The sequence below is a fragment of the Capra hircus genome, chromosome 12 (assembly GCF_001704415.2).
Source record: "Capra hircus breed San Clemente chromosome 12, ASM170441v1, whole genome shotgun sequence".
NCBI classification, from domain to species: domain Eukaryota; kingdom Metazoa; phylum Chordata; class Mammalia; order Artiodactyla; family Bovidae; genus Capra; species Capra hircus.
The window spans coordinates 4014395-4039791 of record NC_030819.1 but is presented as its reverse complement, the minus strand read 5'-3'; the positions used below and the strand labels follow the sequence as shown (position 1 = coordinate 4039791).

The 25397-nt window shown below is 44.3% G+C and overlaps 1 protein-coding gene across 1 annotated transcript in view; it reads right to left on the bottom strand.

The window, feature by feature from the left end:
- The window catches only part of EFNB2 (ephrin B2), a 49235-nt gene continuing 25018 nt past the window's right edge, over window positions 1181-25397 (bottom strand). The window contains exons 2-5 of the mRNA XM_018056372.1: window positions 24845-25128; window positions 7972-8064; window positions 7124-7237; window positions 1181-4913 (exon numbers count right to left, since the gene is read on the bottom strand). Of these exons, the coding sequence (XP_017911861.1) occupies window positions 4525-4913; window positions 7124-7237; window positions 7972-8064; window positions 24845-25128 (880 nt within the window). The 3' untranslated portion in view covers window positions 1181-4524. The remainder of the gene's footprint in view (window positions 4914-7123; window positions 7238-7971; window positions 8065-24844; window positions 25129-25397) is intronic.

The window sequence follows — 25397 nt, the reverse complement described above, 5'->3', positions numbered from 1 at the left end:
CTCAGAGTCAGACACGACTGAGAATCGGAACACTCACATGCTGCATAGCACCTGCGTAGGAGAACTGAACCCTTCATGGTTACCAGTCAGTCACTTTTTGGCTTGACCACAGCTCTGCCCTCGGAAATCAAAGTATGACCACAGTGGGGGGTCTGATGATCAATCCCAAGCCCTCAAAGATCACAAGTTAGGGGAAAACACTTCGGGCAGCAGTCACCTTCCCCAGAAGGTGCGTGGCAAGGATGGCTAAAGCTAAATTCACTGCTTGCCTCAGTCCGGCGTCACAACACTCGCTTTCATCCATGGCACGTTTTCACAAAGAACCTTTGACTTTTTCCCTCCTCTTGGGATTATTTTGTGAAGGAAAGGGAAGCAAACTGCTCTGTTTGAATGGAAACCAGATCAATCTAGAACTAAGGTTGGAATAAAAGTCCTTATTCGGGGACTTTCCTGGTGGTCCAGTGGCTAAGACTCTGTTCTCCTAATGCAGGGGGCTCCGGTTCCAGGGAAGCTATGGGCTTCCCTCATAGCTCAGTCAGTAAAGAATCTGCCTGCAGTGCCTCGAGTTTAATTCCTTGGTGGGGAAGATCCCCTGGAGAAGGGAATGGCAACCCTCTCCAGTATTCTTGCCTGGAGAATCCCATGGACAGAGGAATCTGACAGGCTACAGTCCATGGGGTCGCAAGAGTCGGACACGACTTAGTGACGCTCATTTCATTTCCAGTTCGATCCCTGGGCAGGGAACTTGATTCCACATGTGTCAACTAAGAGCCCCCACGCTGCAACGAAAGGTCCTGTGAGCCACAACCAACACCCAGTGCAGCCAAATCAATAAACAAAAATAATTTTTAGAAGTCTCTCTTCTTCTCACATCTGTTTTCACACTGTGCAGGTCAAACTGCTCAGGATGAAGAGTCGTCCATGTAAAACTTGACACTAAAACTTGAGTTCAGAAGTTTTACGGGGAAACCAAGGGGTTCACGCAGCAGGGTGGGGCAAGATGAACCTTTACGCTGTGCGCACGGCCTGGTTTGAAAAATGGGCTCGTGCACGCCTATGGGCAGAAGGGTTTGGGTTACTGCAATCACAGAGAAACATGGGAGGCAAATTAAAGTAACCAACAAAAAAGAAAGTCAAAGGAAAAGAAAACAAGCAGGAAAGGAAAATACTTTGAAGGCGCTTTTTCCATAGGAAAAAAATATTTTATTTTTTTAAGAACAAATTCAGTTTGAAACAGGTTTGGAACGTGACTTCATTGGCTGGGGGCTAACTGCAATGTGGAACTAAAGCAGATCAAAAAACCTATGACAGGCTATCAAAATAAAACAAAGGAAAGAAAAAATATTTATAACTCAAGCATAATACTGTGTTACTTACAAATTGGACAACGAAATTTTAAATAAATATTCATGGTACATAATTACGGCACAAATATGCAGCAATTTGGCAACCTTTTATACCATTTTTTTTTCCTCATTACAGTGCAAAGGGGAATGACACTGCTGTTTAACAAGCTGTAGCTAAATACATTGCAAAATTCAGATTTTATACAAAACATCTTGCTTAGACTTTATAAAAAACCAACATTGCTCTATGTACACAATCTGGGTAAGAAAAGCCATATCTGTTTCGTTTTTCATGTGTATTTTTATTAAAAAGGTGAATAAGGCTACTGTAACACCCCAAATCCATATACAGTAAAATCTGAACTTATTTACAGCATCTTCACTTAAACATTATGGTGCAAATTCCAAAGTCAGGTGACTAGGGATGAGAATACAAGGAAGGCATTTACAGTAACTTTCCAAAGCTGAACCAACTTCAGACAAAGGGACAGTTGGTAGATTGTCATATTCTGCACCACACACAAAAACAGACGCACAGACTACTTGTCAACTGCTTGCAGGCAACTCTTCATCAACTCATCTGATTTTTTTCACAGTTTAGCACATACTCAAAATGTAGCCAACTGATGACGCACACCTTCAATTGCATTAAAATCAGACTGGTTCCCATTTCCCCCCTTCTTGCCCCTCTCCCCCATCCTAAAGGTCAATTTTTGATGGCTTACAAGAAAACCTTGTATGAATGCACGTACAGGAGAGGCCAGGGTGATGGAAAGAATTACATATGTACTGTGGCTGGTCACCATAGCAACCTTTCACAGAAATATGATATAGATATATATAATATATACTGTCGATATATATTATACATATATGTACACATGTATACCACACACCCACTCACACAAACACACACACGCACTTTGGACCAACATCATTTTCAGGTTCAGGAAGTAGAAAGAAGAATTTCTGTGACAACTCATTTTTGTAGGTATTCACTGGAGGTTTGAGAACCTTAAAATGCTGTTGCTTTTTTTTTTTTCTCCCAATTCAGAAAGCAAAGTGTTACCATAGTAACGGGACTATGTTAAAGATGTCTATTTTGCATAGCACATAAAAAGTAGGTTTCCTGTTTACTCGCTTCTTTTCCCAGCAGGGAAGGGGCGAGGGGAGGGGGGAGAGAGGAAGGAAGGGGGTCAGGTTGAACTTTCAGCCGAGGCCCCCTGGACGTGACCCGGTGGATTCTAGCGAACACTTCAGCCCATGAGGCAAGGAAAACACAGCGCAGAAGCTAAAGGCCGGCACATCTTCTCATTGTTGAAAACACGACGCAGTGAACACTGATTTCCTGGTATTTGGGGCTTGCACTTCCTAATCTATGGTGACGTGACATGCCTTCAGAGGACTTGGTTATTTTTGTGTTTGCTCCCATTATTGTTATTTTTGGAGTAATGTCGTTTTTCCCAGAAGTAGCAGTCCAATTTAAAAAAAAAAAAAAAAAACACGGAGCGTTTGAGACCACTTAATCGCCACAAATGAGTTTCACATCTTCTGGTGTGGATTGTGTGCAATCGTAAAATATATATTAGTAAAACTCTTTGATTTTATATCCCTTGTGTTCTATATACCTATTATAAACACATCCTACCTTCCTTCTCCCCGCCGGACATCATCATTTGGGCCCTCGGGACTCCTAGGGGCGTTGCCGCGTGGGCCTCTCCCTGACACAGTACGGGGACTGCAGTCTCGATCAGTACCCACCCCTCGCCCCGAGGCCAGGGCGGCACCACCATAAACCAGTGTCACGAGGCGCGATGAGGAGGGGGGGGCGGTGGCAGGGGAGGGGCGATGAGGGGGCGGGGGGATCTGACCTTCCTTACGGATATGAAGATGCCTTAATAATTAATGTCAATGATGATGGAATTACAGCCCGCGTGACCTTTGGCTTTTTAAACTTCTAGGTCAGATTTGGCTCTCTGCTATTCTCCTAAAGGCTCTCCCTGTGTGAATAAAATGTGATAAGTATAGCAGCTGGGTCGGCTTTAAACAACATCCAAAGCAGACCGAAGACTTCCCTACAGCTTCACAGCTGTACGTCTATTGCCAGTACCAAGAAACTCCTGCCCGAATCACCCTTCTCTCCAAGCCTGGTCCTCTACCAACAATGCCTCTTTGTTCCACCCGGCTAGAGAGGGACTATTTATTTCTTTTATTTTTCCTGTGCATTGCTATTTGATAAGAGTGAATTCCTTCAAATGCACCCTAATCTACGGTGTGTGTCGTTGCGTCTCCTGCTTGCCTCTTAAAAATCTTAGCAAAACCAAAGTGCTGTGCTCTCTAATTGGGGCTTTCCCTTCCCAAATCTTGTTTCAGAGGCGGCAGCACGGAACCGCCTTCGCAGACAGACAGCCTTTGAGTCTCCCCCACGCCCCCTTCTCACGAAACTCCTCGTTTTCCTGGGCTGACAGCCGAGCATCTGGCTGGAAGGCTCCTCTTTACCCGCAGACGCCATTCCTATCAACGTGTGGCCCCTTTCGCTGCGGCTGTTGTTGCAAAAGGATGGGGTAGGAGACGCCCAACGTTAATGTCCCGTGAGTGATGCGAGTGTGGCGTGGGGTGGGGGGAATCTCGTGTGAAGGCCTGCAGAGCCCTGGATGACAGGGCGTGTGCAACAGTGAGGACTAGAAGCCAGCGGTCTCCCGAGGCCTCACGCAGCCAGAGTCTGTGCGACAAGACAAGTCCGGGGTGCAGCTCAGGAGTAGGGGGTCGGGGGGCCACGCCCGAGGCGGAGGGCGGCCCCGCCAGGCCCGGCGACCCAGGGGCCTGGGATGCTCCCAGCTCTCGCTCCTGCCCACCAGCCGCTCGGTCTCCCGGCTCCTGCGGAGGCCCGCGGGCGCGCGCACTCGTGGTACCCAGTGGTACCCGGAGGAGGAGAGGGGCGGGGCGCGCGCGCGCATCTTCTACGCGAGTCTTCCGACGGCCGGGGCACATCCTCCGTCACCGCGGCCGAAACGCTACAGACTAGTAAGCTGTCCGACTCTACGGGGCTCTTCCGAGAAGGGGTGTCCCCGCTCCCCGCTGCGCGTCAGTCCGTCGCAGACACAGGGGGTCTCGGACCCTCGGCGGGCGGCAGCGGGGACAGTAAGTTTCCTCCGGGAAGCGAAGGCACCGCCGAGGCTCAGACCTTGTAGTAAATGTTCGCCGGGCTCTGCGGGGGCATCTCCTGGACTATGTACACCGGGTGCCCGTAGTCCCCGCTGACCTTCTCGTAGTGGGGGCAGAAGACACTGTCCGCGGTCCTTAGCGGGATGATGATGTCGCTGGGCTCCGAGCCGTTGTTGTTGCCGCCGCGCTTGGGCGTGGCCAGTGTGCTCAGCGACAGCGTGGCCGCGTGCTGCGGCGAGTGCTTGCGGTGCCGCCGGCGGTACTTGAGCAGCAGCACCACCAGCGTGATGATGATGACGATGAAGATGATGCATCCTGAAGCTATCCCTGCGAATAAGGCCACTTCGGAACCGAGGATATTGCTCCCAGAATGTCCGGCGCTGCTACCGTCTGTGCTGGAACCTGTGGGGAGGATGGGGGTGGGAAGAGCAGTCAGAAGAGTCAGCGCTGTCCCCAGGGGGTTCTGGAGCGCTGCTGGGGATGAGGGGAAGTGTGTCCAGGTGGCAAAACTCAGCGGGGGACCAAACATTTCCCTGGCAGCTAGACTCTGGTAAAGCAATCACCTCATTTATTAGCCAAATGCAAGGGTAAATCAGAAAATTGGAATTGACCAACCACTACTATATATAAACTAGAAAACCAACAGGGACCTACTGTGGGCTTCCCTGGTGGCTCAGAAGGTAAAGAATCTGCCTGGAATGCAGGAGACCCAGGTTCCATCCCTGGATCCGGAAGATCCCTTGGAGAAGGAAATGGTAGCCCACTCCAGTATTCTTCCTGAAGAACGCCTGGTGGGCTACAGTCCATGGGGTTGCAGAGCATCAGACACCAGTGAGCAACTAACAAAACAATGCAATACTGTATCGCCCAGGGAACGATACTCAGTATTTTGTAGTAACTTATAAGGGAAAAGGATCTGGAAAAGAGCACATATGCTTACCTGGATCACTGTGCTATACACCTGAAACTAACAGGACATGGTAAATTTTGTTCAGTCACTAAGTCGTGAGTCTTTTCCGACCCCATGGACTGGAACCCACCAGGCTTCTCTGTCCACGGGATTTCCCAGGCAAGAATACTGGAATGAGTTGCCGTCTCCTTCTCCAGGGGATTTTCCTGACCCAGGGCTTGAACCTGCATCTCCTGCATTGGCAGGCAGATCTTTTTTTTTTTTTTTTTTAACCAGCGAGCCACTACTGTACTTCAGTTAAAACAAACAAACAAAAAACTGCTAAATGCAAACGGCAGAAGCCAGCCCTGGGGGGAGACGGGACTCCAGGTGGGGCTTTGAAGCTGCTCCCAGACTGCTTCATTTCCCCTCCATACATCATCGTCCATCAGCTGCGAGAACGGGCTGTGACAGGCAGCCCTTAATCTTGCCCCACGTCTCAACCCAGGTCAGCCAGCCTGCAGCCACCAAAGGGCGCAGGAAAGGAAGTGGCCAGGCCTTCAGGTCAGCGTCTGCCGCTCAGGCGGCACCGCTCTTGGACCGCCTTCTGGCTCGGAAGGCTTCCTGGGAATCTCCAAACCCCCTGTCATTAAGGACAAGCCCCGCCTACCCGCAGAATGGCGGGAGCGCTTGCGAGGAGGGATGGGGCCTGGGAAAACGTTCAACCCGTAACTCGTTTGTATTACTTGATTTACACTTAAAATGTATCTGGAAGGCAGTAGAAACTCTCACACGGAACAGACTGCCAACCCAAATGTTAAGCACTAAAAAACTGCCTGGCATCATTATATTATCCATTTATCAGTTTGTCATAAGAATTTGACACATCTTGTCATTGAAAGTTAGAAATAACAACTTCCCTCCTTGACGCTTGGAAAGAGATGGAATACTGCTACAGATGCTAAATTCGTGCGACTACCAACCAGGCGTTCAGATCTGACGTCTGCTCAGCGACCACCACATAACAAGTTCATTCCAGTGGTAACAAACACATAGCTATTTGCTCAAAGACTGCTAAAAAAAGCGAAGTTACACAACAGTTTTATCCAGTATTCTAAACTTTTGCCAGGACTCCCTTTAATATCTCATTTTACACTGAATTCGTGGAAAAAAAAATTTATGAAACCACCTGGAAAATGTAGCATTGTGCAATATTTTAAGGCGTTACCACCTTAAATGTAGAAGAGGATCAATCAGGCTCTCTGTGGATTAGATATAATTAGATGAGGCATTAGAGCCTTAATTATATATACATTAACACCGGCTTGAAGCTAGTGTTGCAACCAGCATGATAAAGTGTCAGCCAATGAAAATAACTTTGATCTGAAAGAGCAGTGCTAATAATTGGCACTTAGATTTGATGGATTCTGCTCTCTTGAAGCTAAGACTTTTGTGGGAGTGAATTATTTTATTCTGATTGGGTAATGGTGATGGACAGGGAGGCCTGGCGCGCTGCGATTCATGGGGTCGCAAAGAGTCGGACACGACTGAGTGACTGAACTGAACTGAGAGCGAAGATTACTGGCTTCAGGAAGTACAAGTTCACGTTCTGGGGCAGAAGCACCTGCACTCTGATAGTCCCCACTGTGTGCAACACAGTAAGTGTGGTACACAGTAACAGTGGTACACACAGACTAGTCACACACAAGTCACGCTGCTGTACCTGAATTTGGTTTGACAAAGGGACTCGTTGTTGAACTTCTTCCATTTGTACCAGCTTCGAATTCTGGCCTCCTCGTTGGATCATTATGCCTGGTTGACCCAGCGGAACTTGCATCTATATGGAAAACAGGCAGTTACTTACAGCACAGAGATCTGACGGGATCTACCTTTAGGAGCTGGATCTAAATCTCAAGAGGCACGAATAGCAATGAACATAAGATTCTTTATGCAAAGTACAGTAAGATGCAAGAATATCATTTTCCTTTGAAAGCACAACGGTTCTACTAGTTATTTCAGAGGTTTAGCTAGTGAGGCCATCTGTGGAAACTATAGGGATTCTTGCATTTGGCAGGCAGAACATTGCAGATGACATTTTAATTTAACTGAGCGAGTTGACTGACTACTACCCCAATTTCTAATTAGAAGAATAATTCTCTCTGCACAAGAGGTCATCTCTGTGTGAAAAGGCTCAGTGAACACAAGTCTTCCGTAGTCAAGAGGCAGAAATGGGCAAAATGGCAGAAACTTTAGTTTGCATTCTGGGTATTTTAATTGTGAACCAAAGGGGGTGTTTTGCCTTGAAGAAGGAAAAATCTATCTGCAGATACAGACATGGCCATAGACACTGAACCTGGCTGACCTCAACTTTTAGAAGTGTCTCCAGTAAAAAGAAATGGCCTGCATCAACTTAAAGAAGTCGGTCAGTGGCTCGAGGTGCACAGAAAGGTTTGCTTTGGAAACTAAGCTGAAGAGTGAGAGGAGGCGCGTGTGCGCAGCCCTGGGGGCAGCCATACTAGCTGGGGGCCCAACCAGATCAGAGGCTCCGTGAATCAGCAGACGGTTTTTTACCTTGTCCAACTTTCATGAGGATCTTCATGGCTCTTGTCTGGCACACCCCTCCCTCCTGGTTATCCAGGCCCTCCAAAGACCCATTTGATGTAGCTGATCAAAAATAAAATGGACAAAACAAAAAAATAAAGAAAAAATCAGGAAATCAATAAGCCAAGTTTACATGAACATGAAATGTCTGAAAACAATTCGGAAAATAAGAATTCACTCTTAGTCACAGGTTTGCTGAAAGTATGGGATGCTGAAAGGCAAAACGAAAAAATAAAGAAACAAAGAGCGATGGATGTCGTCCACACTGCCGCACGTATGACCTCTGGTTTCCAATGGACTTAAGCGCTTTCTCCTCCCTTTATAATCAACGGATTTCGTCTGAGTCTGTAGATAAAAGGAACGGCATCTTCCAAAAGCTGACTATTTTGGAGTTCAGCCTCCAAAGAGCAGTACAGTAAATACGGTAATTTTAAAATGTGGTAATCATCACCCAGCACCTGCTTCCTCTACTACTGATTTCCTGCCTCAAGAACAATTACCTTGATGCTCCCTGATTGTCAAGCGTCCAAGTTCTATAAACACTCAGAGAGGAGACTCCCACGCCCCTTTTTCTTTCCCCAGCCTTTCTGGAGCTTAAGAGGTTGTACTAGAATTCACGTCTTCCAGCTCTGGAGTTTTCCTCCTCCATCATTTTGTACTCGTCTCGAATGAATGGATGCGCTATTACCACCACCATTGACCTTGGTCAGACTCATCAACCAGACTCCCTGGCGCAGAACTCTGGGTGGACAGAGCGACCCACACGTGCCCACTGCTCTGAGAGTCGCCCGGGGCAGCTCGGGACGTAAGGCAAGGACTTGGTCCAGGTCCACCAGCTCGGTTACCTTTCCACCTTGAGGAGGAGGGGGAAGGCAGGATGTTTAACCACTCTCAGTGTCTTTTTTTTTCCCCAGTAGTCCATGCCCTACTCTATTTGAAGACAAAGGTCTATCTCTTTAGGACAGTGAGTTCTCTGAAGAGCATTGTAACTAAAGCCGCAAAAAGACAGGCTGCTAGCTAACTTGCTGAGGGACAGGATTTAAATTACAGGTCAAGTTCCAGATGAGAAAAGGAAGTGGACATTTAGACATTTCTATTCCTCCACAGTTCAAGGGGCAGGGAACATAAGTGTTTCACATCCAATTCTGCTGTATAAATCTTTCTGTATTATTATTTTTTCTCTCCCCCCCCCCACCTTTTTTGGTCATGCTGTGTGGCATTCTGGATCTTAGTTCCCTGACCAAGGATCGAACCTGTGGCCCCTACGGCAAGCCGGATCCCTAACCACTGGACCCTCATAGTAGTCTCCCTTCTCTAATTACCAAAGTCGTGCCTACTAACTCTATACTTTTAAAAGCACTGAAAAGGGGACAGACTTTCTGATAAAAATACATCCAAAGACATTCTGTTAATGGGCTGTTTGTTTCCCAAACGGCAGGGCAGCAGACAAATCTGGATAGATGTGCATGGAAATATGTATGCTGTGGATAATTACCTGAGCTGGAAAACAAGGCCTGAGTTGACTCGTTTTTGTGTTCTCAAGTTACTGACTTTACTTTCACTGTTTTCCTTAATAACAATGGCTGCCTCTTGTGTGTATAAATATCTCTTTGCTTATCTGAGTGCTTCCTTCAAGTCCAAGCTTACAATCATATCTTAGTCTTCTGTTCTTGCTGATACTGAGTTTCTCCTGGGAAACTGGACAAAAATTGCCATCATAATTTTTTTTTTTAAGAGTAAAAAGTAGATAGTATCCTCTTATAGATGTCTGAGAAAATGTTTGGCAGATAGTTAGAATAAATACCTAAGAAGCTTGCATGCTTTGGGGACTCTAAAAAAATTTTATTTTTTTCTTTCCATTTTCTGTCTTATTTCCCTTTTGTTTTTTCCAAACCTGGGCTTAAGTTTCAAAGTATCTTTTCCTCCCACAGGCCTAGAAGAGTATGGTTAAGTGTGAGCAGGCACTCTTTCTGAACAATATCAGAGCAGTACTATAATTGTCACTTGAGTTTTCTCAAAATTTAGGATATGTTTTTATACAGAAAAAATGGTGAAAAGCTGATGTCTTTATCTGGCTGACAGTCTCAAAGGTTTAGTTACTTAACTGAAGTGGAATTCCCATCTTTTCTAATTCATACACACATAAATGCACCCCAATGCAAAGTTCAATGACTAAGTGTTTCTTGCTAAAACTTTAACATTGAGCTGACGAATGATAAAAATAAGATTTGAAGGTTGATACACAGAAGAATAAAAAACCAACCAGGTAAGGGGAAGGAATATAGATTTATTTATTTTAACCTTGATGTAAAAAGATCAAAGATTCAGGTCTAAAAGTAAAAAATTAAGAAATTCAAGAAAGAATAGCCAAGTCACAGAAGAGAATAGTCACTGGTGAATAACATTCAGAACTGCATCTGCAGAGGCAGAAACTACAGCCGACTTCCACTTTGTCAGTTTGGAAGCAGGAGGGGTGCCCGTAATTTGAGTGACTTTCCTTTTGATTTTAATTTATAGGTCAGTGCCTTTCCTGTGCCGTGGGAGAAGACCGCTTTGCATCTCCAACTGTGGACGTTTTTTCATTCCTTGGGGAAGGGAAAAAAGCAACCCTCAAGCGCTGGAGAGTCCCAGAAGGAAACCTGAAGATGCAGCTCTGGCTGAGCTCTTGAGGCCGAGGCCACTGCTGGGGTGGGGGCTGGGACGAGGGTGGAGGGGGCCCAGGAGCAGCAGGCTGTGACTGCGGAAGGGCCTTCTCTCCACTCTAGGCTCTGCATCCCTTCCCTCTAAGTCCACTTGGAAATCGCAAAGTTACTAGAAGATACTGAAATTTTCATTCCTAATGTTTGTTTTAGCATCCCAATACTTGGGTGTTCAAAAGGGTGCGAAGTAGGGGGTGGGTGGGATGAATTAGGAGACTGGAATTGATACATATACCCTGTTGCTTATTTTTAACTTTTCATTTTGTATCGGAGTATAGCCGATTAACAATGTTGTGGTAGCTTCAGGTGAAGTGCGAAGGGACTCAGCCTTACAGGTATCCATTCTCCCCAAATTCACCTCCCATCCAGGCTGCGTAACACTATATGCTACTGACACTCCACGGTACAGCCCAGGGGACTCTATACTCAAAGCTCTGTGGTGACCTAGATGGGAAGGAAATCCAAACAAGAGGGGACATATGTGTATGTATCGCTGATTTACTTTGCTGTACGGTAGAAACTAACACAACATTGTAAAGCAACTGTACTCCAATAAAAACTTAAAAAAATAAATAAAAGGGGCTAAACTTTAAAATACAGTTAAGAGGGCCTGGCAGTCCAGTGGTTAGGACTTGGCATTCTCCTTGATGAGGCCCCGAGTTCAATCCCTGGTCAGTGAACTAAGATCCCACAAACCATGCAGCTCGGTCAAAAAAAAAAAAAAATACAGTTATATGTTCCACCACGAAAGGACTTTTGCCCTGAGTTAGGAATGACGTAAGCTGTCTGGGAAAAAACCCTGTTTTAAGATGTGAGTACCAGTGGAAACTTCAGAAGGTAAACTTCACAGCAAGTTCAGTTATAAAATAACTCAAGAGTAACTTCAACTTATTTTATATTTAATCTCACAGTAAAAACTAATGTCTGTCTTCCTCACGACCTTCTTATCAAGGAATGTAGGGCTTATGGTCCTAATCTAGAGGTGTCCCCTGCCCTCCCTCCGCCCCCACCTTGAGAAACGGCACAGCTGAAAGTCTTCTGACCTGATGACCCCTTATTATTGGCCATGAACTCTGAAATAAAGCCTCAAGATTAATACTCTGATTTCTGCTGCAACAGCTAGTCACCAACAAGCTTTAAAAAGCTTAGTGGCTGACTTTGAAATACAACAAGAAAGTGCTAATACTTGGGAGTAAAATCTACTTCTACTTCCGGAGACAGTTTTGCAATTATTCTTACTGTTGATTTGAATGTATTGGAAATTGTTAACTGGGAGAAGGTAAAAATAAATTGCGAACCTCATTCTACTTAATTTTTCTTTGCATCTCTCAATCAGCATCATTTAATGCCACCACAATCATAGTATGACTGTACTAAATGGATGAAATTGCACTTAATCATTTACAGAGAAAAAATAACATTGTTATATCTAAGCTTTTAGTGCCCAGACTTTTTTTCCCCCCTTGACTCAGAGAAAAACTAGAGTTTATCAAATCAAAAATTATCAGAAGAGTATCTCTATCTAGTTAGAAAGGAAGGTTCATAAAGATACATGGGCATTTTATAGCCTGCTTTTAAAAGCTTTTGCTTCTGGGATCTAATTGCACTGAGCAAGTGTATCGAAATCACTGGCTTGTTCCCCCAGGGCCTGATTTTAAGTGGGTGGAGATCATGGCTCAGTGGGGGAGGGGGGGAATACCCTGAGTTCATATTGCCTAAAAGTTCTCTTCACGTTTGAAAACTGCTCCGCAAACATCTGTACCTGCCCGTGTATTTGTACGCGGACTTAACTGCAGTTTCTCCCTAGCTGCAGGCAGGCAGTGTGCTGGTGATCTGAGTAAGAGAGGAGAACCAGTGGGCAAGGCATACTGCATTTCTGGCTGTGTTTTTGGACTGTGCCCATGGAGAGGAAGTCCTATCACATTCTAATGTGTCTTCACTTGGTGGTTATGGCTCTGCACCCAGGGGAGGGTGAGCTGGAGTCCTGGGTCTCGGCTGTTTTTATTTCAGTCTTCCACCTCGGTAAGTGGATGGAGCATTAACTGCTGGCTGAGTGCCGACGTACACTGGGGTCCGTCCCATGCACAGAGAGGTCAGCACCAAGAAATTTTACAGAGTGGGCACCTCCCGACGAAGCACATCTGTCATTCTTAGGTTATGATGGAAAGAATGAAACATCGAGATATCCTATGCAGGGCATTTCATACTATTTTATTTATTTATTTTCATGCCCACACCTCTCAGCTGGTGGGATCTTAGTTCCTTGCCCAGGGATCAAACCTTCGCCCCTGCATTGGAGGCACAAAGTCTTAGCCACTGGACCGCCAGGGAAGTCCCTAGACCATTTTAAAATGTAGCTTACTGGGATGGGGCTGGGATGCAGTCGGGGGGAGGAGGGGGTTGATGGACATCCCCAAAGCAAATCCTTTTCTCATCAGAGAGATGCACCAAAGAGAGACAGATAATAAGCATACAGGGTCAGGGAATCAGAGTTCAGTTTTCTAGTAAGAATAAAAACTCTGTGTCCATATAAAACTGCACAAGACATAATTTGCTCTTATTTGGTTATGAAACAAAGAGCATTTTGTGAAAATCCTCTATCAACATCACCTTCCTGGCACTGTCCGAGTCCGCCGTGTCATCTGATGCTGGCCGTGCTAAGTGTGGTTTCTTCGGGCAGCCCTTATACACACGGGTCTCCCGAAACTCAGCTCAAGAACTGGAAGGACTTGAAGCCTATTACCCAGCACACTGAGGAACTAAAAGAAGCAAAACCAAGTGAGAAACTTGGAAAGTAAAGCGATGTCACTAAAATGCATGTGGCACGTGGACGGGGTTACTGTTTCCTTCCAGAGGATTGCTATGTAAGTTGAAAACCAGAAGGCTGAGAAAAATGGAATTACTTAATATGAACATACAACCCAGGGAGCTAAGCTCTACCTATTTCGCACCCTGACATGAATTCATATTCAAAACATACGATGCATATTCAAAATATATATTAAAGACACAGGGATTCAGTTTCTAGAACTCAGTGTAGTTTAATGCCCTGGGTATCATAGTTATCCTCTAATATGCCAACTTCGAAGAAAAGCTCTAAACATGGAAATGCTAACAATCACTAAATGCCAAAAGGAACTTGCCCTTTGCTTTAATTAATAAAAACTTTTGAAACAAAAACATCTGTATAATGTGTCAAAGGGAGGATGAAAAAAAAATCACTTCTAACTTCTTCTTTTTTATATGCTTTCCTCTGTGGTTTTATAGTTAAAGAAGTGGCGAATACACCACCATGGTTTTCCAAGGTCCTCACTATTTTTGCTTGGTGCAGTATCAAAAAAAGTTCAGCATTAATTCAAATCCCAGAATGCCTGATCTTAGAACTAAAGATTTATAGATACTTCTAAAAGTCTGGATTTGAAGGAAGAAAAATACAAAGGAAGACACAGGATGTGTGCATTTTTCACCCAAGGAAACATTGTTTCAGTTATGATGGGAAGAGTCACTTGAACTTAACCCCACATCATTCTGGCTGTGTTTTGACATTTTAAAGCAGTAAATCAGGCATTTGGAGGTAATAACTGGCTTAGCCCCAGTGACTTCTATACAACACATTTAGTTAGTTTCTCCACTAGACAGAATGATTTGGAAAAATGAATTAAAAACCAAAGTCACAATTTAGCCCCTCCTCCCATATTAAACTACAAGTAAAGATACAAGTAAAGATACCTACTTCTCACGTAGCACTAGTGGTAAAGAACCTCCTGGCAATGCAGGAGACATGAGACGTGGGTTTGATCCCTGGGTCAGGAAGATCCCCTGGAGAAGGAAATGGCAACCCACTCCAGTATTCTGGCCTGGGAAATCCCATGGACAGAGGAACCTGGCGGGCTACAGTCCATGGGGTCTCAAAGAGTCGGACACGACTGAAGCAACTTAGCATGCATGTAGCAACAGAGATATGGGTATCAAGTATAAATGAATGCTCTTGAATAAAATGGTATAATTTTGTTTTCCCAATTTTAAATGTTCACCATGAACAGTGATAGGATATTCTACTGACAACTCAGTAATGAGAGTTTTGAAAAATGTTTAACAACCTTGAAACAGTTTAGTCAACTGCTTCTGCTTGTGTGTTCACTAGAAGATTGTATGACATATTACTTTTCCAATATTACTCTTTTGGGAAAGAGGGACGATGCAAAGATACCACTTAGAACTGAGTCTAATGGCGCCAACATATGTTATTATATCTCCTACTTCATAGGAGACTTGGACGTTGAGAGAATTCAGCCAATCGAGAGAACAGTAATAATCGAAAATAATAAATACGACCCTCAGAGCAGAAGCGATTTCATCACAGCTTACTCATAAAACCCCTTCACCATGAGGAAGTATATACAAAGTCCAAGGTGGGGACAATCACTGAAGATGCTAAAAGGCGAAGTCACCTTTGGTGAGACAGCCCTGAACAGTCGCTGACTACACATAAAACCAGAGCGGAAAAGAAGTGGGAAAAGGAGAAGTGAATGTGCGTGTGTAAGTGTGGGCACACATCGCAGGTAGATGTCGATGGCAGAAATACCTCCCAGGCTCAACGGCTGCTCTGACATTTCGCTGAGAAAGATCAAACAGTCCTGGAAGTAAATCACCGGTCCCCTCTTTTTACAAGAGGCAGGCTTAAACACATGGGGTCCTTTATGAGTGGCTTACTTTATTTTCCTCAAAATATGGCTTGCAACACCTTGATTTCTTGATTTTTCATAAATTCTGTTGTGGGAAAACATTCCTTTCAGAGTCTAAAGTTTTATTGCTACAAGTGATAATGACGTATGCAGGTAGGATCTCTCATTAGGCAAAACAAAAATTTCAACAAGATTTTTTAAAAAATAGAAAAAGCTTTGCATCAAGTGTGCTTTAAGAGAGTGTCACAATGATTTAGAATTGAGAGAATGTGATCATTAACAGTAAAAGAACCTTCTACACACGACTGTCAACCTTAACATGGGCCAAAATCTACTTCAAAAGAGGAATCACATTTTAAAAATAGGGTGCCAACTGCCTGGTGGCCTAGTGGCTAGTTAGGATTGCAGATTTTCATTGCGACGGCTATGGTTCAGAAAAAATTAGGGGGCCAGATGATCACGTCGATAGAATGACCAAACTCACATTAAAAAAAGAATGAGGTCAGAGTTCTAAAGATAAAACATAATGCCCTATTGTCTATATTAGCTTTACTTTGGCATTCTGATTTTTTTTTTTTTAATAAAAATGAGATTTCCAAGTCAAGAGAGAGTGATAACATCTAATAAAAACATTTTGGCCACGAAGAAGCGTGTGTTTGGGCAAATTATTTCCAGCACACAATTTCTAGCCCAGTCCTGAGTGTTTAACGGTCTTTATCATTAAAATATCTTTGTGGAGATGTGGAAACCTCTAGATAGTGAAGGGTCAGAGTAAAAAGTTCATGGTGGGGCGGGCACAGCCCACAAGCCTCCTGCTCGTCCCTAATCACAGGCAATGATATTAATGACCCAGTAATTGGGAGACCGCGGCACTGAAGTGGAAAACTTCCATCTGAGGCAGAGTTCATCTCTGGGTGGTAGGGCTTCACCAGAGACTGAATTAATGCTTGCTGACAGTTTAGAACGTAACACTGCAGATGAGAAAATGCATGATAGCTCAGACGGACATGATGTTATTTGCTTTGACCGCCTAGAGACCAGCAGGAACCCTGATAAAGTGCACTGTCTGAATCTGCCCTACACGTGAACCTAATTCCATTCAGGGGACACGTCCTAGACTCCAAGAAGCCACATTTTCCACATGTTTGCGTCAATAAAAGAACACCTGCAGCTCCTGGTTTAACATTAGGAACGATGAAACTGGGTTACTCCACCAAGGCAAAAAGCCGTCTGCAAAGCGGGACGGTCTTTAACGACACACAGCCTGGCTCCTCTGAGAAGAGATCAACTGTGCTCCTGCCAGAGGTTCTGCCTGCCTACCCACCCATCCACCCCTCCCTCCCTCCATTCCTCCATCCCTCTCTCCATCCACCCCTCCCTCCCTCCATCCACCCATCCATCCCTTGCTCCGTGCATCCATCCACCCATCCATCCAGCCATTCCTCCATCCACCCATCCACCCATCCTTCCATCCATTCCTCCATCCCTCTCTCCATCCACCCCTCCCTCCCTCCCTCCCTCCATCCACCCATCCATCCCTTGCTCCGTGCATCCATCCACCCATCCATCCAGCCATTCCTCCATCCACCCATCCACCCATCCTTCCATCCATTCCTCCATCCCTCTCTCCATCCATCCCTCCATCCACACAAACAGTACGCTTGTACTTGGCTAAGAAAATCTGAAGTCTCTATTACCTCTTTTGTACACTTGAGAGATTTTTTATTATTTTTAATCTTACTATTAGCCACTTCTCACTGACAGGCAAAGCACACTGAACCCTTGAACAACATGAGGGTTAGAGGCCCCAACCCCCAAGCAGTCGGGAATCTGAGTCTAGTTTACGGTGAGCCCTCCATACCCGTGCTTCTTCCATAACCTCGAATTCAGCCAACAGCAGATCCTAAGGCGCTGGAATAGTTACTACTGAAAAAATCTGCACGGAAGTGGATCCAACCAGTTCAGTCCGTGCTGTTTAAGGGTCAACTGTACTTGATAAAACACAAAGCTCTGTCTTGCTGGAGAAGTGGAATTGACTGACAATAGCTCTAAAGAGAGAAATGAAAATTCGGAAGATCTGATAAATTGCCACTACAACCACTGTTAACCAATGGCCCTTTCTGCTTTCCTACTGCTCTATAGCATTTTCGCAGGGCAATTTCAGGGCATGTGATTGCAGTTGGCCATCACTGTGATCACGCGTAGTTGCTCAGTTGTGTATGACTCTTAGGGACTTCATGGACTGTAGCCGCCAGGCTCCTCTGTCCATGGGGATTCTCCAGGCGAAAATATGGAGTGGGTAGCCATTTCCTTCTCCAAGGATCTTCCCAACGCAGGGATGGAACCCGGGTCTCCTGCACTGCAGGCAGATTCTTTACCATCGGAGCCACCAGGGAAGCCTGAGGGTAGTTATACATTTACACAACACAGGCCAGCACCTCTGGTCCAACACATCTGATCCAAGCAGAGGTCCCTGGGTATCCGTGGTGAGCACCTATGCTTGGGCGCCTGGGGATCCATGCCTGCTACTGCCATGCACGCACTCTGTATGAATATATGCTGTCTCTGCTGCCACCATGTATGTGACATGTGTGTCCCAGTATGCAGGGCGCTCTGGCTGTAGACTGTCCTTGCTCTCCACCTGTGCACAGGTATGTGTCTGACAGCCCCGAGGAGCACGGGCAGCATCTATTGATGCTGGGCTAAGGGTCTGCAAACCTTGGTCTCAGTTTTGCCCCTGACACCCCATGCCCGTGTGAACTGTACTAACCTACTCACACGTCCTAAGTTTCTGTTTTCTCACGGTGATAAAAATTCCTCTGTCACCTGTGTTTTGAGACTGCACAGTGACACAGAGTATGTGAGGCCATAACACTTTCTTGTAAGTGATCAAACACCCAGAGCCTGAGGTTTCAATCTGTCAGGAACACACCCAGGACTCTTAAGAATGATATAAATAAGTTCTTGCCAAGTAATCTTTTCATGTCTGTCTAATGCTTCCTGGCTATTTCTTGAAGTACTTTATTTTGCTTTAAATTTTGATTTTCATGATAAATATTTAAAGGCTATTAAGAAAGAAACGCGTCCTCATGCTTCCACAAAGTCTCCAGGACTGTTCAATTATTTACAAGTCTAAGTAAACTTTGCAAAAGCTATAAATACAGGTGCTAGGGAAATTAAGGTATAATTTATGAAACAGTAATGGCAGTTTTATTCTGAGCAATTCCTAAATAATTTTTTTTTTCCAAGGAATTGCCTTCATGCCTCATGTACTCTTATTTCACATGAGAGGCTTTTAGTCTCTCCCCATTGCTTTAAGGACCAGAGTCATCTTGTCCGTTCATAGGTTATTCTGGGAAAAAGGAATGGTGCTCAGGGGACAATCTCTGTCTAGCTTTAAATAAGATAAGCTGTCACTACCGCCTAGGTGACGCCATTGAACATGAACAGAGTCTCAACCTACAATAGCCTAATCCTCCTAAACCCCAAGAGATACGGGATAAATACCCCAGTGGCCATGACTCCAGCAGACCTGCAAACCAGGCATTTCCCAGCACAAGCTCCAGTGGAGCAGAAGTTGAGATTTTATTCCTGAAATTACAAAGAATTTAAGCTTTATTCATATTAAATTGAACAAGGAGTTTTACTGATGTACTCCACAAGAGCGCTTCCAACACGGTCATAAAAGGATTTTATGTTATGCTAAAAATAACAGAAATGATGCTTCTCATGGTCAGACCAGTGAAAGGAAGTATGGTCTCAGTTTGTCTCAGTGACGAGGCAACCCAGACGCCTACATTTTCTCTAGAAGAACATGGATACCACGTTGGGATGCTGTGGAAATGACCAATAAAAACACAGCATCTCCTTTGTGTAACAGGGAATAGAGAAATGGACCTGGCAAGGCTGGTGAGATGCTAAGTGGGAGATGATTATACGTGTAGAAGACTCCGCCCAGTCTGTCTCTTTTGGGTCTTACAGAGGATCTGCTAACAAGCTTGGGCAATTCCTCCAACAAAAAGATCCATAAATGCATGTTTCTCAGTAAGGAAAGCCCAAGGACAAAAGAACTTTTATAACACTCCAAGAAGACAAAAAAAAGGGAAGGTCTTATAATTAAGTTATGCAGCATTACTGAAACTTGTAAAGTCTCCGGAGTTTCATTTTGTGGATGGTTTTTCAAATAAATGACACTTTTGGAGCGCATCCTCCCCGCCTGCCAGCTCACAGGAGCGCACAGGCTTGCCTTTAATCTCCTGCCTCTTGCATCCCTCCACCCTCTGCCTCTCTCCAAAGAGACCCCCAGCTGTGCTTACTCGGGGCGCCATGGTAAGCACTTCACATACAGCGCCCCCCTTCAAGGCACATCATCCCCAGCTGACAGACAGGGGCCTGAGGCAGGGACTGGTTCAGTTCCTTGTTGAAGGGCATTCGAGAACCCAGCTATGCCTGACTCCAAGCTCCCAACTGGGTTTTCCCAGGGGGCTCAGTGGTCAAAAACCCGCCTGCCAAGGCAGGAGATGCAGGTTCAATCCCTGGATCGGGAGGATCCCCCAGGAGAAGGAAATGGCAACCCGCTCCAGTATCCTTGTCTGGAGAATCCCATAGACAGAGGAGCCTGGAGGACTACAGTCCACGAGGCTGCAAAGAGTCGATGAGCATTCCACGATGCAGCCAGTCAGTTCAGTTCAGTTCAGTCGCTCAGTCGTGTCCAACTCTTTGCCACCCCATGGACTGCCGCACGCCAGTCTATGAAGCCAGCAGTTCTAAGTTAAAAATAAAAATGCATTTAATTCTTGAGTTTATACGCAAGGCAATTCTATGCCAGGTATCAGACCTAAATCCCTGCCCCAAAGTCGGATAAGTGACAGGCTCATACTGCCATGCTCTTGAACTTGATGATGTTCCGTGAGGAAATACAGCTTTTGCCACCTTTATCATGTAAACAACTTATCAACTAAAGCCCATAATCAACTGCAGAGACCACACATATATTCTAAAATAAATCTATGTGTAGAAGGACATCTGAAACCTCCCATAATGATTTTGCTAGGGAAAGGGCTTATAGTACATTCAGCATATTTTATTTTTCATTTCTGTATATACATTTTTAATCTTTTGGCCATACCACTAAGCAGGTGGGATCTTAGTTCCCCGACCAGGGATCGAACCTGCACCCCCTCCACTGGCAGCATGAAATCTAACAACTGGACCACCAGGGAAGTCTCTATTCAGTATAATTAGTGCCACTTGCTACACTTACTCCCAGAAATAAGGAAACCAAAAACCAACAGGAAAAACAAACAGGAAAAAGAAAACAGTCCACAAAACTACAGGAATGGAATCTGCTGTTCTGTTTTGATTCTTTAAGAATGGTGTTTCCTTATATTTGTGTGCAAACATTTTAATTTATTTTGCAATTTTGCTCAGAAGTGGAGCTTATGCCTAAAAAATAGCAAAGCTGACTGAGGAGCTTTCCAATTTTATATGCTCTGATAACATTTTAAAAAAATTTGCTTTGGAGAATGAAACCCATGATGGGCCTATGAAATGGTGACTCATTCAAATTCATTCAGCGTTTCTCAAGGAAGACTTTCCCGAGGGGTGGCTTTCCGAAGGACCACTGTGAACACAGCAGGGTGGAGTTACAGAACAGCATTTAATCAATCAAACAATCGTTAGAAATGATGTCTTTTAAACTGTTCCACAAATCCACATCTTGGCTATGGATCTGCGGTAAAAGAACGTACCAACCACACAAGGGTAAATTGGGAGGTGCCCTGAGCGGGCGGCGTTCTTCCTAACAGCTGGGCTGTGGGCATGGTTCACTTAGAAATTATCCACACAAGGGCATTCATTGTCACCATCTCTGACTCACAGGTTTTTGGTAGTGTGATGAAAACCTCTTTGCAGGTATTTTGCAAGATTTTACGCTGTGGCTGGCTGACCAACCCAAGGGACCTTCGTGAGGGTTAATATGGCAAAAGGCCTCCACACCAAAACTGCTGATTCATTCAGCTCTGAATTATTAATTCCCCCCCCTTTTTTTTAACTTTTCAAATCCTTCAGCCATTTATTTATTCTTCTCTTTTCATGAATAACTATTGATAAAAAATAAAAACAAATACATAAATAAATAACTCTTAAGCACCAACTATGCAGCCCATACTGTGCTTAGGTCTAGAAATACCCCGGTTAACAAAAGCTGAATCTCTGCTGTGGAAGGCAGAGAGAATACAAAGTGAAAGTGTTAAGTCGTTCAGCTGAGTCCGGCTCTTTCCAACCCCATGGACTGTGGCCCACCAGGCTCCTCTGTCCATGGGATTTCCCAGGCAGGAGTACTGGAGTGGGCTGCCATGCCCTTTTTCAGGGGATCTTCCCGACCCAGGGATGGAATCTCAGTTTTCTGCACTGTAGGCAGACTCTTTACCATCTGAGTCACCAGGGAGGCCCCAGAGATAATGCAAGTGAGTTATTAAACGATTCCAAAGAAATCAGTGACAATGACTCCCAATTTGATATCTGGAAGCAAGCAAATCCTTCTGGGTTATCACTTCTAAAAAGAAATTGGAAACCAAGCATAAATTTGACACAAATAAGGCTGAAGACGCAGTTAGGAATGCTTGCCTAGTATTCACTGGAGTGTTTTTCTGAGACTGGGCTTCCTTTGACAAGGGGTCACTTCAGAACAGATAATTATTTTATAAACTTTTTTAAAAAATGTAAAGACATGATTTTAAAAAATAGACCTGTAGCTTATATAAAATGTTTGTCTTTGAGGCACTTAAGAATCAGAATGTAATAAAAACCAAACCAAACGGCTGCAATATCCTCACCTTTGGACGATTTAAGATTAGGAGATTTTATTATGCAAATTAAACCCAAGGTTAATGACTGACCCAGGTCACCTGAAAAAGTCAGTTCCCAACGTGAGGAAAACCCGGATATATCATTTTGCCCCACACCAAAGCAAATAATCATCTAGGAGAAAACAAATTAGGAAGAACACCTGTCACGTCCTTTCTTAGGGGAACTCTGCGGATACTTGGTAGGTTTAAAAATACATTCTCAATCAAAAGTTAATATTGACTTCTAAAACTTAAAAAAAAATGTGATGCCTGTATTACAAACCTGTTAATCCTACAAATCAGTGTCTTTAAAGAGTTTACAGTGGATCCTGTCCATTCAGTTGGAAAAGAGCCACCCTGACAAGAGACGTTAGACCAGATGTACACATCCAACCATAAATGGTTTGGAACTGGAGACTTCCACCATTAGCCAGAATACGAACAATAATAATAATGAAGGCCGTTTCCTACAGAAGACATCGAACTTCAAAGAAATAAAGTAAGTTTCTCATTAAGCTTAGGCAGCAGGACTAGAACCCAGGTCTCAGGGCTCCTGGCATCAGTTCTCCTAGGGAATGACCCAACACCAATTCCAATTCAGTCCACTGGCAACTTGGACTGTTCTCTGGGGGTTATAAACAACTGCTCCCAAGTGTCACTTCTCTTCTTCCTACCCATGGAAGGAAACCAGGATACAGTAATGATGCTGACTGGACTAATACTCTAGCTGCTGCTGCTCCTGCTGCTGAGTCGCTTCAGTCGTGTCCGACTCTGTGCGACCCCATAGATGGCAGCCCACCAGGCTCCACTGTCCCTGGGATTCTCCAGGCAAGAACACTGGAGTGGGTTGCCACTGCCTTCTCCAATGCGTGAAAGTGAAGTCGCTCAGTTGTGTCCGACCCTCAGGGACCCCATGGACTGCAGCCTTCCAGGCTCCTCCATCCATGGGATTTTCCAGGCAAGAATACTGGAGTGGGGTGCCATTGCCTTCTCCGGAAGGTGTAGCCCGACAATGTATAGTACCTGAGTTTAACTCCAAATCTTTGCATCCAGCTAGAAGGTGCCTACTAGCATTGTCAGGCTTCCCCGGTGGCTCAGAGGTAAAGAATCTGCCTGCAGTAGATCCCTGGGAGAAAGAAGCGGCAACCCACTCCAATAGTCCTGCCTGGGAAATTCCATGGACAGAGGAGCCTGGAGAGCTATAGTTCATGGGGTTGCAAAAGAGTCAGACATGACTTAGTGACTAAACAACAACAAGAAATCTTATTTTAAAAAGTCTTTTTTTTTTAAAAGACACTGTTGGACTTCCAAAAGCTTAAGATTTCCATTTATTTTACCTAATCACTATTTTATATTTTCAAAGATTTCCCTCTTATTTCATACATATTACCACCCCATCTGTTTGTCCCATCCCTCAAAAACACTTTTCCTCTCATTGTATGAGCACTCTGCTTTTAAATCTGTAATTCACCACTTTCCCTTTTTCTTTGTTACTTATTCTCCCTCAGCCACTCTCTGTGCATCACGCTGGTTTAAAAATAGGCTTTCTGTCACTGTGGCATTTCAGGTTCACAGCAAAGGACAAGGATTAGATGGGTATGACTGCCTTTGTTTTAATTACTAATGACTGTAATAAAAAAACAGAAAACAATATTGAGTACTTAATACATAGTCAATGAATTGTTGATTTTACAGTTTCTCAAGAGCAGCCAAGAGAGTTTCAGTCTGATCTCCCAGAGACGGTCTCCCAGCAGACAGCAGCTCAGCGCCCCTGACAAACTGGAGCCCACCATGACGAGTGGAGACTCCCAAAGAAACCAAGGAAAAGGACTGTGCTGCTTGGCTGATGTGAACAGCTGTCCTAGGCACCCAGACTGGGCTCTGACATACCCTGGGCCTGGAACAACCCTAACTCCTGTACCTAGTAGGCGCAGCCTGCCTCACTGGATTTCACAGCCTCAGGAGTGAACAGCAGTAGCTCAGATAGAACCCAAAAGGTACACAGGATGTGTCAAATTAATTATATGGGGAGAAAAAAGAGAAATCCATCAAACAAACCTAACTTTATTCTTATTTTTCCAAATCTGGTTTCAGCCTGCCCGTGTATGACAGTGGTTGCCTGGAACTCCCATCCTTTGACCTACACACTCCCTGAGGAATGGGTATCATTTTACCATCTTGCTCACTGCTGAACCCCCTAGCACTGATGCACAGTTTCTGGCACAGAGTAAATACTAAACGAATGGATGGATGGATGGATAGATGGATGAAGATAAAAGTCATTGCACAAGTTCACCTATCAAAATCTCACCAATGTTTCTTAAAAATGATTTTGTCAGTAGAGATGCTGAGCATATTCAAATATATCCAGTTATTTCAATGCTACAAAAATTCTAGGAGGCTCTTTCTCTTTAGGTATGTATATTAATGAGTAGTACTAATACAGGGTCCTTCATTCAATTAAGGCTTCTTTAAAAAAAATGGACAATTTTCAGCAAAGATTCCCACCAAATTATTTGCCACAGTAATAATTTTAAGGAAACAAAAATGGATACAAACCTATTTAGCTTATTCTAATTTCTATAAAATAAGTGAATAGAATTATACTTACATATAATGTAATAATCTCTGTTCTTCTGAAATTCTAGACCCCAGAGGTTAGGGCTGAATTCTTGGAACTTGATAGTGAACTTTACATCTTGATCTGGTCTGGCACAGTTGAGAAGAGGGGTATTTTCCTTCTTAATAGTGCATCTGTCTGCTTGGTCTTTGTCCACCATATAAACTTTATAATATTCATACTGGCCAACAGTTTTAGAGTCCACCTTGGGGCAAATAATATCCAATTTGTCTCCTATCTGTGGGTATAGTACCAGTCCTTGTCCAGGTAGAAATCTAAAAGCATAAAAGAAAAGGTACCATTGAGTTTATTTAAAAAAAAATTAACTGTGTTAATGATAGTGACAATATAGTCAGACAACATCAAGAATTCCAAACTGCAATTTCATAGTTCCACACTTTTATTGATCAACAGTATCTGAGTTCACTTTGCTGACAAAAGTCTGTATAGTCAAGGCTATAGCTTTCCCAGCAGTCATGTATGGATGTGAGAGTTGGACCGCAAAGAAGGCTGAGTGCTGAAGAATTGATGCTTTCAAACTGTG